This window comes from Glossina fuscipes, unplaced genomic scaffold (genome assembly GCF_014805625.2).
Source record: "Glossina fuscipes isolate IAEA_lab_2018 unplaced genomic scaffold, Yale_Gfus_2 188, whole genome shotgun sequence".
NCBI classification, from domain to species: Eukaryota; Metazoa; Arthropoda; class Insecta; order Diptera; family Glossinidae; genus Glossina; species Glossina fuscipes.
The window spans coordinates 199,373-213,501 of record NW_023998531.1 but is presented as its reverse complement, the minus strand read 5'-3'; the positions used below and the strand labels follow the sequence as shown (position 1 = coordinate 213,501).

The window sequence follows — 14,129 nt, the reverse complement described above, 5'->3', positions numbered from 1 at the left end:
TACCAATTAGGAAAAACGCGAAATTCTTCGTCTCCTTTAATTGAGTCTTTGAAATCATTTGCCATAAATAGGCCTGAGCTTTTAACTAAACAGAATATATTTATCCGTTCATGAATTGAACATTTTCGCCGCAATGCATTAGGGCGTCAAACTATCGCATGACAAACGATCTCAAAGTCATTTCCATTGAGTTCGAAACAGTTCCAAAAAAATAAATGGCGCTTTCTTAATTGCTAATTCCTTTACTCTAATATTTTATTTTTTGGTTTCTAGACGTTAGCTGAAGAGAAGCAACCGTTTGAATTAATAGATATATGAGCCAATTAAAAGGAAAGGATCGCATTTTATTTATTTTTTGCATCACTTACATGGCCGGAAAGAAGAGAAACTATTCGGAATTTTATTTAAATTTTTTATTTTTCGTTAAACAGGTAAACCCTACATCAAAGAGTTCCTTGGGATTACCCTTCTTTCTTATTGAGTAGAGAAATTAGTTGAAAAGCTAAGCTGTTTCTAATTAACATAAACCATAAGCGGCCAAAATTAAGTTTTACTGGCAAACAAAATTTTACTAAGTTATTATTTTCGAGTTTCCTTTTGCGTTCTTTTCATTTTAGTCTATTTTTTACTCTTACCCACATGTGTGTGTAGGTGATTCTGTTTATTTGTATATTTAGTTTACTGTACTTAATACATTTAATTTTTATTTATCTATTTTTTCATTAAATTACTTATCAACTCGTCTTTTCTTTGTTTTTCTTTAGTTTTTAATTTAGTAAGTAAAGAGGATGAAGTTTTTTTTTATAGTTTTCGTTTATTTATTTATTTATATTTAATATTTAATGTAATGCATTTTTGTGTTGCTTTTTTTCTATGTAGACTCCTTAGCTTGCCTTGTCTGTATCTGATTTCTTAACGAATCTTCCTAAATAATGATTTTTAATTATTTAAGAATCTATGTCTTTTTTATTTATTTTTTTTAATGTAATATTTTTTTAAATATTTTGCTTAAATTTATAACAAATGTGAACCAAAAGTTTATTTAATATATATTTTTAATTTCACTTTGATAAATTATTACTAAACAGCATTTGTTGTTGTGATTGTAGTTTTTTTATTATATTATTGTTTTATTATTAATAATAAAGATAGAGACTTTTTGTGTTAATAGACCTTTCCCGTTGGTGGTTATTTTTTTATGTTAAAAGTGTGTGTATGTGTGTATATAAATGGCTGGGTGTAAAGAAATTGGGTGTTAAAAGTGTTAGCTTGTTGTTATTATTACAATATTATTATTTCTTTATTATTGTTATTATTTATCATTATTATATTCACTTTCATTATTGTTATCGCTTTTGTTATTATTATAATTGTTATATATATAAGAACATGTAGACCAACTTTACAGTTTTATTTTTATATTATTTTTTTCATTTCATTTTCATTATTATTAAGCACACACTTTACTTACTTGTTATTATTTACTTCTTTTAAATTATTTATTATAATTTTTTAATTTTTATTTAATTATTTTTTTAATTGTTTTTCGCTGTGCTATTATTCGATATTATCTTTCTCTTGAAAACAAAACCTTTTAGCTTTTTTGCCTAATTTCAAAAAAAAGGAAAAATTTAAGAAAGAAAAACTTTGTAAAACTAAAGAAAACCTTTTTTTCGACGCAAAATGTATTTCTGTAGCATGTTTGTTGTTATTGCTATTGTTGCTTATTTTTTACCTAAAATTTTGCTTTCTTCTATTCTAACCTTATTTTTCTGTTTTTGCTTTTAATTGTGTTTCTTTAAGTTTATTTTGCATCTTTGGTTGTTGCTGTATTTTTCCATTTGTTTCTCTTTTGCATTATTTTTGCGTTTGCTTTTATTATCTAGATTTTTTTTTTCATAATTTTTGTTTTCCTCTTTTTTTTTAAATTTTATGAACAATGCAAACTTTCCTTTTTTCGTATAATTTTTCACTTTAAAGTTTTATCTTTTGTTTATTTATTAATTTTATTATTTTCATTTATTCATTTATTTTGTTTTTTTTTTAATTTCGGTTAATTTTCTTTAGCTGACTTTTCTTGTTCATTTTGTTCATCATCTTTTACTACTGTTACTGCATGTGTTGTTGTTGCATTTTGTAATCCATTCTGCTTTCGTAGCTGATGTTGCTGCTGTTGGTTAGGCTTCTGCTTTTGTTGTTGTTGTTGCTGTTGTTGTTGCTGCTGCTGCTGAGTATCTATATCTTAATCAACCATCAACTCAAAGTGGACGGATCCTCTCCTCTCAGAGCGATCATGGTGAATATTGCGAGCCCAGGCTTTGCATTCAATATTTATCAAAACACCGGCTTTAAAAGAAATGAAACGAAAACCTCCAGTTAGTCAGCAATTTAAGTTTAACCAATATTTTACTGAGTTGAGATTATTAGGTCCTCAAGAAATCCTATTCATTGAAACAGATCCTTGGGATTGGGAAAGTGAGATAACAAAGTTATAGGACCCTTGGGGCGGCTTTTAAGTAGTTTTAGTAGTTTTGGTTTTAAAACTACACTTAGAGAAGTTACAGAGCATTTTGTTACTTGTCTACTTGTACACTTATTTGATAGATGGATAGATGCGCGAAATACCTGTACTAAGCTTTCGATTAATTATTTTTAAAAATTTATCCAATGAAACTCCTTTTATAACGTTTTCTCCTTCTTCCGCGAGTCAGCAAATCAACAACAGATGATATGTATATATATGTAGACACCAAGCTATCCGCCAACTTTATTAAAGTTCAAACAAAGAATTTCGTGTTCACATTGAACCATTTTTACTTCACTCAGTAAATCATCCGTCGTTGATTTCTTGACACGTGCACCACATACCTGTAATCATTTTGATATACATGATATAACCCAAGTTGAATTTCCGATTGTGAGATGTGATGGAGTAAAAGTATATATCTTAAGAATGAGGTGGATTTGTTACGAAAGTAAAGAAGAATATGAAAAAATACATTTTTGTTGTGAACATTTGTATGTTCTCATGACAAGCTGTAAAAAAAGAGAAGATTGCGGTGTAAGCCGCCAAATTGATCAAGTAGAAAATGTCAAAAACGCTGCGATCATGAAGACCCTATACAGAGAGTTTCCATGAAATGATGAATAGAAATGGCGACATCAAAACCAAAGCGCAATTATTAATATGTGGTGGCGTGGAAGATTCGATATTATTCGCAGTGGCATTTCACGTAAATATTTCTAAGACTAGGTACAATGAAAAATGATAACGAAATATGTCAGAATTTATAGTAAAGATCTAATTTCTAACATATGAGGATGAGTTTTACCTGAGGTAAACGATTGCAAGGCAGATAAGATAAATTTACTGTTTGACATGATAAAGAATTTTTTCTGTGTTTGTGTACTCGCTTCTTTCATCTAAAAAAGTGCTTCTTGGGCTCAATAAAGTTACAAGTATGTATCAAAAAGGTTTCTTAAGTCTAGATAAATAGCAGGAAATCAAAAGGAAGGCATGCGCGGAACAATACGAATTGAATTTGTGATGGAAACGTTCCGAAGAACTAAATTGATGCGAGAACATTCATTATGGTGATAAAAAAAGAGGGGTGCCTATTCTGCTGAGCAATTTGACGCATATTTCTAAAATCATATTCCTTGTCAGTAATTTCGCCCGAAGAAAACTTCGTTTTGTTACTTGTTGGTCACAGTAGTATACGCGAAGTTTCAGCCCCCTCTCTCAACTTTCGCGACAGAGGTTTCACTACATCAATTCAGATGTCCTTGTTTATCAAGTACAGCTTTATTGTTTATCAAGTATGCTTTATTTACTTCTAAGCGTATTTATTTTGTGCGGAAAAGCATGAAATTTGACCGATGTTTAGTTGTTGCGAAAAAAACATGAGCTTTCAAAGGTTAAGAAGCAAGCAGAAATGATAATGGATGAGAAAACTTATAATTATCTTTTCAAAAAAATTATCGATATCCGCGCTGAGAATCTCTTGGTCGTACAAATGGGCACATCGCCTTCACATTTGCCATAAACTTGCTCGCTCGCAGTTGCTATTATAAAGGAGCCAAGCCCGTTAAAAGTCGCCTACAATGAAAACTGAGAACATCGCTGTGTTCAAAAGCAATAGGAATTTGATTTTTAGTCGTTACTCATAACCTACACATACGCAACAATAAAAATTTCGATGTATATTTTATGGATGATAGGTATATTACCTATCTAAAATGGGAAAAATGTACGACGCCCATCCGATATTACAGATTATTGAAAGTTCTTTTGTTGTCAAGTCGTTTGTAAGACACACAAGAAAGCTTCTGAGGCCCTATACATTATGCACACTGTTAATTAATATCAAATATGGAATTTTCATCAGAAGGACGCGGGACGGTATTGAAAATGAGCCAGTGATTAATGGACAGTGCTTTTGCTTTTCTTTGCTCATTACACCTAAATTTCCATATGTCTTCTATAGAAGTGGAAAAATAATCCAAAGTCAAAGTGTAATAACCGTTTCAAAAGTTTGTCGCACTAGAGATATTTGAAAGCCGATTCTTGATGTACTCCATTTTTTCACTTCTATTCTAAGTTTCTGAAATGAGAACAACAAAGCGCAGGAGCATTAAGATATGCATGCGCTACTTACTCCGGGAGAAAAAGTGAGTTAAAGACCTTGAATTTTTGATAATCAAACCAAGAGATGTGGTAAAGACTTCCATCTCAATATTAACCAACCATATGGTTTGCAAACATTTGGAATGTAAAGTCCTTACACATTAATACCATGTGGATTTGTTGATACTAGATTGCTACTCATTATTACCGTATCTCGTCTTGTAATAGGAGCTTCGATCGGTTGTGATATGCTCAAGGAGGAGACTTCTACAATCGGCATTTCACTGTAGTCGTATGGCGAAAATATCTCCGTGGCATTCACACTGATTGTAACATTACCTCGGAAATTGCTACTTCGCAATAATTTACGGTCTTCTGCAGTTTGAGCCAACCTTTGATATCCTTCACGTATTTCGGCCGGTGTTTTTGTGCGATGCACTAACTCCCAGCAATTTTAAATTCCAAAAACATTTGAATTTTTTTGCATTTGCTGAGAAATAAATTCAAGTAAATTGGCTTCAAATAAAATTGACTCTGCTGACTTTGCTGACCTTGCTGTGCATTCTTTATGTAGGGGTAAAATAAAGCTGAGAGAGCTGAAAGAATTGCTGTAACTGTTGGTTTTGTACTGAATTTTTTTTTTTTTTAATTATTCATTTTGCCGCTGGCAACCTTTTTGAACTTTATTGAATCGGGCAATGCAGTAGCGCGGCAATTGGTGATAACTTGGATGCTACCAGCATGGCCTTTAATTCACCTTCCTTTAAATGGCTCAATATAACACGCAATGAAGTGGTAAATAGGTCGAATTTGTCAATTTTTTCTCGTGAATCGTTTTCCTATACAATGGAACAGGCTCTTCTCGGAATGAGCGATATTTGATGTGTGGATATGTATCCGATTTCACCGAAACCCTAATTAAAGAAGCTACATCACCACAACGCAAACGTAAGATTATGCGTAATCTGTGACGAATTGTCCGACAAGTTATGCAAAGTGGCCAATAGAATTTATACCCATTGTTCATCCCAACGCAAAGTACACGCAAGCCGGTGAAGATGCTTTTTTCTATGAGAAAATAAAGTTTTTGAGGTGTTTAATAGCGTGTTGGAATACTTTTGATCAATTTTGTGAAATTCCTGTCGATTTGGTGAGGCACTCGACTTAAAGCCATCCAAATTAATGTCATATAGCACAGTAGGAGTAATCGTCTAAATGGAAATTCTTCACGCTAACTGAATCGGACTCTAATTTCTCGTACTAATTGAATCGATCTCTAATTTTTCACAGTTTTTTATTCGAAGTGTTACAGTTTACTGAAAGCAACTGTGCGCTATCCAAAGAAACACTTATTAGAAGGCACTCAGAGATCGCAATGAATAATAATAAAACTAAATAAACACATAAAAACATTTTTAAACGAATTAAGGAGGCAAAGTACTGCTATTAATGAAACTGGCTTCACTGATGAAATAAAAATGTATCGGCATTATGCATACCTATATAAAAATGAACAGAATTACATGGAAAATATTGTATTTAATAAAACTCTTCGTCTGACAAAAAGTGCAGGTGGAAAAAAGTCTAGATATTTCAATGTTTTGTAATAGACAGGATATTCCATTGCTGCTTTGCCTTTTAACAAATTATTCTACCACTGCTTTGCCATTTAACAGATTATTCCACTACTGCGTTGCTTAATTTGATAGTAAAAAAAAAGTTATGGCGGTCTACTTTTAGGCTAACTTGTAAAATTAAATAAGTTTAGTTCGCGTATTTTCCAAAACACTAAACATATAATATTTTTATATAAAATGTTTAACTCATTCTATATGTAGGCCTTGGCTGCGTGGGCGATTCATCGCCACGCCTTGCTAAATATAATCGATTTATTCAATTTATAAACAACGATTAGAAGTACAGCGGAAATTTTAATATGGGGTGATCAACGTGGCAGTTCGAGTAAACAGCGCTTAATAACTCACTCTTTATAGTTATGTATTAATTATTTTCCTTTTTCCAGCTTTTTCCTAGAGAAAAATATATTATCATACTTTTTGCATATAATGCATCAAAAAAGTGGAGGTTCCAACTGGAATGTGTTCAATTATTACAAACTTGAATATTCTCTTCGAAAATATACGTAATGAAACTTCATTATGTAGATTGATGCTAACTTAATGAAACATTATAATAATTATTAATAGCTTCTTGTTTTATTGTTAGATTAATTGTTAAGTAATAATCACGTAATCTATAATCGTGCATAAATTTATATATATATATTCTTAACTCTTAGCATAGAAACGATTTTCTTTTATATACAGAGGCTATTGAAAAAAAAAAATTTTTATTTTTTCAGTTTTCAAGAACGCTCGGTAATTATACATCAACCAAATCGTTATTAGAATAATCTTGTAGGCATTTCGTGCCCTCACAATCTTTCTCAGATCTTGTTACGAAGACTTAAAACAATGTACCACTTAAATATTTCTCATATCCGATAACTAATTTCGTTGCAATTTCTTAATTAATTATTTCTGAAAATGACGATTTTAAAGGGTTAAGCTCTCTAAAATATAGTTGTGCGCCTGGACCTGATGGAATTCCATCATGTGTACTTAAATCTTGTGCTGAGGACTTTTAACAAGTCCTTGAAATTAGGTGCTTTCTCTTTGTGTTGGAAGACTTGATTCGTTATTCCTATTCACAAAAGTGGAAGTAGACAACTTGTAGAGAACTACATAGGCATTGCCAAGTTGAGTGTGTTGCCTAAACTGCTGGAGCGAATTGTGACTGAGCATATGGTCTTTGCGATCAAATCGTATATTTCTCCTCTCCAACATGGCTTTCGAAAAGGAAGATCTACAGTCACCAATCTGTTAGAGTTTACTTGTCATGTTTTCAAGCCTTTTTCTAGTGGCACTGATGTTATATACACTGATTTTAGCAAAGCGTTTGATTTGGTTAACCTTAACTCACATTTCTTTAAATTCCAAGTCTCTGGCTTCCCTTTCTATTTATTGAAATGGTTAAGCTCTTATCTTAGATCATTCAGGATTTTGTTTAAGTTCATTAGCTCGTGACGTCAAAGCAGCCACTTAGGATCCATTAGGACCTATTTCATTTAATCATTAATACATTAATAATTTGCCCTCGCGGATTAAATCCTGCGAGATCTTAATGTATGCTGATGATGTGAAACTGTTTTCTTCCATTTCCGTAGAATTGCAATCACATCAGCTTCGAAGTGACTTGAATAATTTGGTTGCATTGTGCTCTTTGAATCTTCTGAAACTAAATCTTAATAAATGTAAGAAGCTTTCATTCTCAAGAAGGAAGTCATTCATTCGATTCGGTCACACATTTAGGCGTTTTGTGTGACCATAGATTACGTTTTAACTTGCATATTAAGCTCTCGTTAAACAAAGCTAGGTCCGCGCTTGGTTAAAATCAAGAAGAGGTGGTCCAAAGAGCTTGATGATCCTTATATTACGACAAATTACATTTGTTTGGTTAGACCTATACTTGAGTAAGCCTCTGTTGTGTGGTCTCCTTCATATAGGTGCTATGTGGATTCAATTGTATCTGTTCGAAAGCAATTCTTGCTATTTGCCCTTAGGAATTTGGGTTGGGACACGATTGCCTTTCTTCCTGTAAAAATAGGTTGCTTCTACTATTCTTACCATCACTTGAGAAACGTAGATTTGTTCTTGGGGTTTCCTTTTAAAACGAAGTAATAAATGGTGCTATTGACTTGCCCGCATTACTTGGTGAGATAAGCTTTAATGACCCTAACCTTCTCTAGGCGCTGTGTCTTGATTGAGCTTAGTCAACGTAAATACAATTATGAGCTGTTTCATCCGCTCAGAGTTGTTTGCAGAAACCTAAATGACGTCTATCACTTATTCTCATGATCGGACTCTTTAATGTCCATTAAAGCAACATTGATTAATACGCGCGATTTACCTATGTCGTACTTAAATTAACCTGTAACCTTAATAAGTCATTATGATTCGAAAATTAATTGTTGTTTATTGTTATCGGTTGCCAAACTTTTGCATCTTTGCGATGGCCTGATGGTTCATTTGCAATTTGGTCCTGTACTGATTGTGGGTGTGGCTCTATGCTAGTTATGTACATGCTTTTTTTCTTTCTTCTTTTTTTTCTCCCTTTTTATTTATTTATTTATACATGAATTACTATTTTTAACTTTTTATATTATTTTTAAACTTAGTTTGTTATTATTATTCTTCTTTTTTTCTTCCTTTTTATTGTATACTAGTTTTAAAACAATTGGTATAAGATTTTCTATTAAGATGCACTGAATTCGACTGTAATTTTCTTTAGTTGAATTTCATGTATAAATTGGTAAAATAAAATAAATAAGATAAATAAATAAAAAAAATTAATAAAATATATAAAATCTTTCTCAAAATAAGCCGTCATATAAGCGTCATAAAAACTGTTCGATTTGATCGATTGTCAATGGAATTTATGCTTAAAGTCAACACATACCTGTTTTACTGAATTTTCATCAACAGGCAGATGGCCACACAGCGATTCAATTTTTTGTATAAATATGTAGAATTCACTGGCATAAAATTTATGTCCTACCTTTTAGAACATTTAACTGAAGGCTTGATTTAAAAAACAGATTTTTATATAATTTACTTTTGATTTGATTGTTTATTGCAATTCGCAGTGTTCTCTTTAAATGCTTTCATTTGATACCCATAATAAAGCAATAGTTAAGAAAAAGTGGCGTATGCGATTTCGGATACTAAGATTGACAATGTTACATTACATCGTCATTGGATACAAAAGCGTACCCAAAAGTACGACACGATCAGGCACGAATGCGCTCGAAACATCGATTGAAAATATCCCTTCCGACACACTTTAATGCGCGCGTTACCATTGCACAGAAAAACCGACTGTAAAACATTGTATTGTCCTCGAAAAGATGTGTGCAAAATTTGAACATGATATGAAAGGTCCCGAAATATCGATTGAGATTTTCTATGCTGACACGGAACCAAGTTAAATAACATCGTTTCTGTTGGCTCCTTTGGAATCCTTTGTGTTCTTTTTAACAAATGAAAAATTTGTGTTTCGTTGCTATGACCGTAGTAGACGTTTATATAAAAATTAATCTTAGAAAATCAAAAAAATCGAAATATAAAACCTATATACGGAGAGAACAAATACATTTCAACTGCTCCTTTATCACGGTTAAATTGTTCGTATCATTTGTAAATATTGGATCGTGTTATTACGTGTTCTTAATATTTTCAATGCATGTGAACAGTTTCATTTTTGCACGTTTGTGCGGATGTACGTAACAAGCAGCAAGACTTGAGATAGATCCACATTTTATAATGTCGATCGATCCGAACCACTTTCTGAATCGATCTAACCTTGCCTGTTCATTTCTCTGCGGTGTTTTGCCGCAAGCATAAACGGTTCGGTGATTCAGATCGGACCAATCTTTCGACTACGTCCCATATAAAGATTTGTTTTGCCAAACAGTTAATTCCAACTAGTTGTTGGAAAACGTTTTAATTTATAAATTAAGAAAATGAATGACCATTGAAGATTTCTTGAATTAGACTTTCCTTGATAGCGTTCCGAAACGCTCGCCTTCTGGGTTTTGAGTCGATATCATATGCACCAATTTGCCGTAAGTTTTCGAAAGCCTTACGCCGCAACAGTTTGAGAGAAGCAGTACTTGGCATGTGTACCTTCAATCGAGGTTCAATGTTGTATTTAAATATAGCCATGCCCAGTTCATAATTGCGCTCGTAGCAGGCAACTGACTATAATTTCATTATATGAATAAGAAAAAAACAGCTCCTTCCGCAGAAATTATTGCGGTAAAATTTTATCAAAATTCTTCTTTATTGGACTCTCGTATGTTCACGTATGTGCGGCTTACCTTTGGCATGGAATACCAAACAAATACTATAATTTTTTTTTTTTTTATAAAGCAGACAAATATTTGTCGCTTTTAATTCGCCGACCGCCTGCGGTTAGTATTGCATTAACCACAGATTACGCTTGAGAAAACATTAGTTTCTTCTTCTTTTTTTACTTTTACGGGTAAATGAACATATAGTAATGTCCGTTCACCAACAAGTACTGGTGTATGGTTATGTACAAGGGACAGATAGGTGTGTATGCAATGAAATCAAATAATTGATTACCAGTTGCTTCTTAGAATTTACTGCATCTTACGTAAAAATTTCTTTACACATTTTGTTCTAAAGGATAGGCAGATTCATCTCCTAAAGTTTCTCTTTGCTGAATTTATTTTTACACTTGAAATGTTTTGCTTAATTATGGCAGTTAATGCTCTTGCTTGTCAGGTTCTTTGTAACATTTCGTATCTTATAGTCCACTAAGTTCTTTTTATCTTACTATGCAAAGTGTTCACTTGACCGAGTTGCACTAAGTTCAGAAGGAAGTTACTCCCATAAGAACACTTATTTATTCATTTTTAGTTTTTGCCGTCGAAACCTCAAGGTCGGCTTAATTTACTGGCCCGTTTGGTAAATATAAAGAACATTGAAAACTTTGTAAGCATCTGCCATTCATCCCCTTAAGAAAAGGAAATCATTTATTTTTGTTCGTTATCCCTAATTCCCTTCTATTCTTATTCTTTCATCATTTACATGAACTGATTCTTGGAAAAAATTGAAACTGTAATTAAAATAGTTATCAATTTAACTTCTACGGCTATTATCAGTGGGTCAAATCTCAGTGCGGCAGAGTTTGCTTTCGCCGTAACAGTAATAAAACCGGTCGGTAAAACCATAATATTTCCCGATTGGATACATACACACAGGACCGCTACAATTTCCCTATCTCTTTTTGTCTCTGCAATTCTTTCCCACCATACCCGTGTTACACGACTAGGGTATATTTCTTGAGTAATCGGTCATATCATAAAAAAAAAAAAGGGTATATGCCGAATTTTGAACATGCAGACTTTAAATTATTGAGTCAACTGCAGGATGAAACATGTCTAGTGAATTTCCTATCTCTTTTATAGGACGAGAGAAAACTGATTTGTTCTAATATCTTGGTTATGGGTATCAGAAGAGAAGGTTTGTCTCAAAGCGAGCCCAGCTTCCTTTTTTATGAAAACTGTATAAATCTTGAAAGGTTCACATGGTGACTGTGTCCCTCTTTAACCTCCTCGCTAAAGCAATTAACGTAAGTGGTTGCAGTAAATTCTCGGCAAAAAAATCTTTAAACAGCCGTTTATTTCTTTATAATTAAAATAAATAAAAAAACAAAAGAGATCTTTACTTACTTTCAACGGTAAACTGCACAGCAATAATTGGTGGCGTATAACCGTCAATATTTTTGAATGGAAAATAATAATAAGGGAAACCCATGCGGGGATAATAATCACGTGCTTTAATATTCTCAACGTCAGCGGGATTTTCGCCTTCACAACTAATCCAGACAACATTGGTCTATCAAACGAGAAAAGCGAGAAGATGTAAAAAAATAAATAAAGAAAAAAAAAACAGAAATTATAAAAACATTACATAATTCCTAATTAATCTTTCAACTTTACCTCATTTGGCCGCAAGCTTTGTTTCTCTTTAATATGCTGCTTCAACTCTTCGGGCATTTCTTCTGGTAAATTTTTTGAATCGTTGTAAATTTCAGGCACCCAATTGTAGATCTTCAAGAAGAAGTTTACATAATTCAAATTTTTTTGGGTTACATACACTTTTTTATTATTAATATCGTTCATTTTAATTTAAAAACATACCTTGTTTAATTTGAGGAATATACAAGGTCGAGGCAAATTATAACCGAAATCATTTTGCTCGGTGCAGGGTGAAAATTGTGTGATTTCAAAAGAACAGACTTTCCCATCGGGTGGTGGCTGTTCAAATGAACAATTCACTTGATTCTTTCTCGGTAGATTATCGTACGCTATTTTTTTGTATGTATGTGTAAATAATTCAAATTCGAATATTTATTTATAGCGAAAAAGATAAATAATGAGTAAATTGAAAAATATTTCTATTAAATTTATTGCTTACATTTTAAAAACTTTTTAGTCTCGTCGACCCAATATTGAAAGTTATCGCGTCTTGATGCTTCATACCAAATTAAGGTACTTTCAACGTTTGCTTCTGGTGGCATTGGTCGAAAACCAAGACCTGGAAAAACATAATAAAAATATGCTACTTAACTGGTTGTTAAAGAAAGGAATTTAAAATGAATAAAGAAATATTAACTGAAATGATCAACTTAAAACATCAACAATAAAAACAACAAAAATAAACACTATAGGGGATGCATGTTCCCCTATTAAACAACCGACACCAGTTCGCTTAATATAGTTATTCATATAACGACATTTTAAAATAAGTTTTTAGATGGAGAGTGGTTGAAAAAGTAATCCGATCGTCGCATTATCTCAAAAATTGTTTCCTGTACCTTGGACGCAAGAAAAAACACAGATGATCCTGTGGGCAGACATGTTTAGATCGATGCAGAAAGTGATTTTGATTTGATAGGTATATTAAAGGTTGGATCTATCTCAACTATTAGCTCTCGGGAAATGGCAAATGAAAAACTTTATATGCAGAAAATCTCTGTACGTAAGATTAAACTTGGATTTAATGTAGAAATCGTTTGTTTGAAGAAGACATGATTTTAACTGACAAAAATAATTTAAAAGACAAATTGGAAAATCGTTGAAAAAAAATCAACTTTAGTCCGCAAGTTTCAATTCGAATAGGAAAATGTAAAACAGGGTTAAGAAGAAGAATGTGGAACTAGGACTAGTGAGATGGTTAAGTACACTCGAAACAATTGGTAAATAGCATAGAGGTTAAATAGTTACTTTTGGATTCTGCTTTTTTCCAAATATTAGCATACAAGACCATGAATTCTGGCATAGGAGACATAGGTGTGATTCATCTTATCTGCAAAATTGTCTAACTAACTTGTCTAATGTTCTCTTAATTATGGAATATTTACCGTAAGATGAAACATTAACAATAAGCGTCTTTTTAATCACAATTAATTTTTTCTAAAGGTCATGTTTACTACTTCGGACATGCAAAAATCTTGGACGAGTGAACACTGTGATTAGGGATGTTAAGTTTTGTGACATGAACTGCGAATAAGAATTCAATCGGCCGGCAACGCTAATTTTTGAAAATGCAATACAGAAGAAAGCAAGCCAGACCCACATTTTTCTCCTTATTTCTCTTCTGATGCAAAAGCGCGCAGATGGCTCTCTTAGTCCTGACGATTGAATAGCCGCAAATGGAAATAAGGTGTATGCATATTGATATACCCATCCGGAGAACAAATTACTAGAATGATGGACCATTTTTACCATTGGTATATAAACGCAAGTACAAGGCGTTAAAGTGATTCAAGAGGGGTGCTGAGTATGATAAATCAAGATCTGGCAGAACAAAAAGTGCACATAGCAAAGAAAACATTTCTACTCGTGATTGAT

The 14,129-nt window shown here is 32.5% G+C and overlaps 1 protein-coding gene across 3 annotated transcripts in view; it reads right to left on the bottom strand.

The window, feature by feature from the left end:
* Positions 1-2,012: 2,012 nt before the first annotated feature.
* Positions 2,013-14,129, bottom strand: part of LOC119641912 (sodium/potassium-transporting ATPase subunit beta-2) — a 55,702-nt gene continuing 43,585 nt past the window's right edge. For all 3 annotated transcript variants that reach the window (XM_038040827.1, XM_038040829.1, XM_038040828.1), the window contains exons 4-8: positions 12,694-12,813; positions 12,417-12,583; positions 12,216-12,326; positions 11,946-12,111; positions 2,013-2,346 (exon numbers count right to left, since the gene is read on the bottom strand). In XM_038040827.1, coding sequence (XP_037896755.1) covers positions 2,243-2,346; positions 11,946-12,111; positions 12,216-12,326; positions 12,417-12,583; positions 12,694-12,813 — 668 coding nt within the window. In that variant the 3' untranslated portion in view covers positions 2,013-2,242. The remainder of the gene's footprint in view (positions 2,347-11,945; positions 12,112-12,215; positions 12,327-12,416; positions 12,584-12,693; positions 12,814-14,129) is intronic.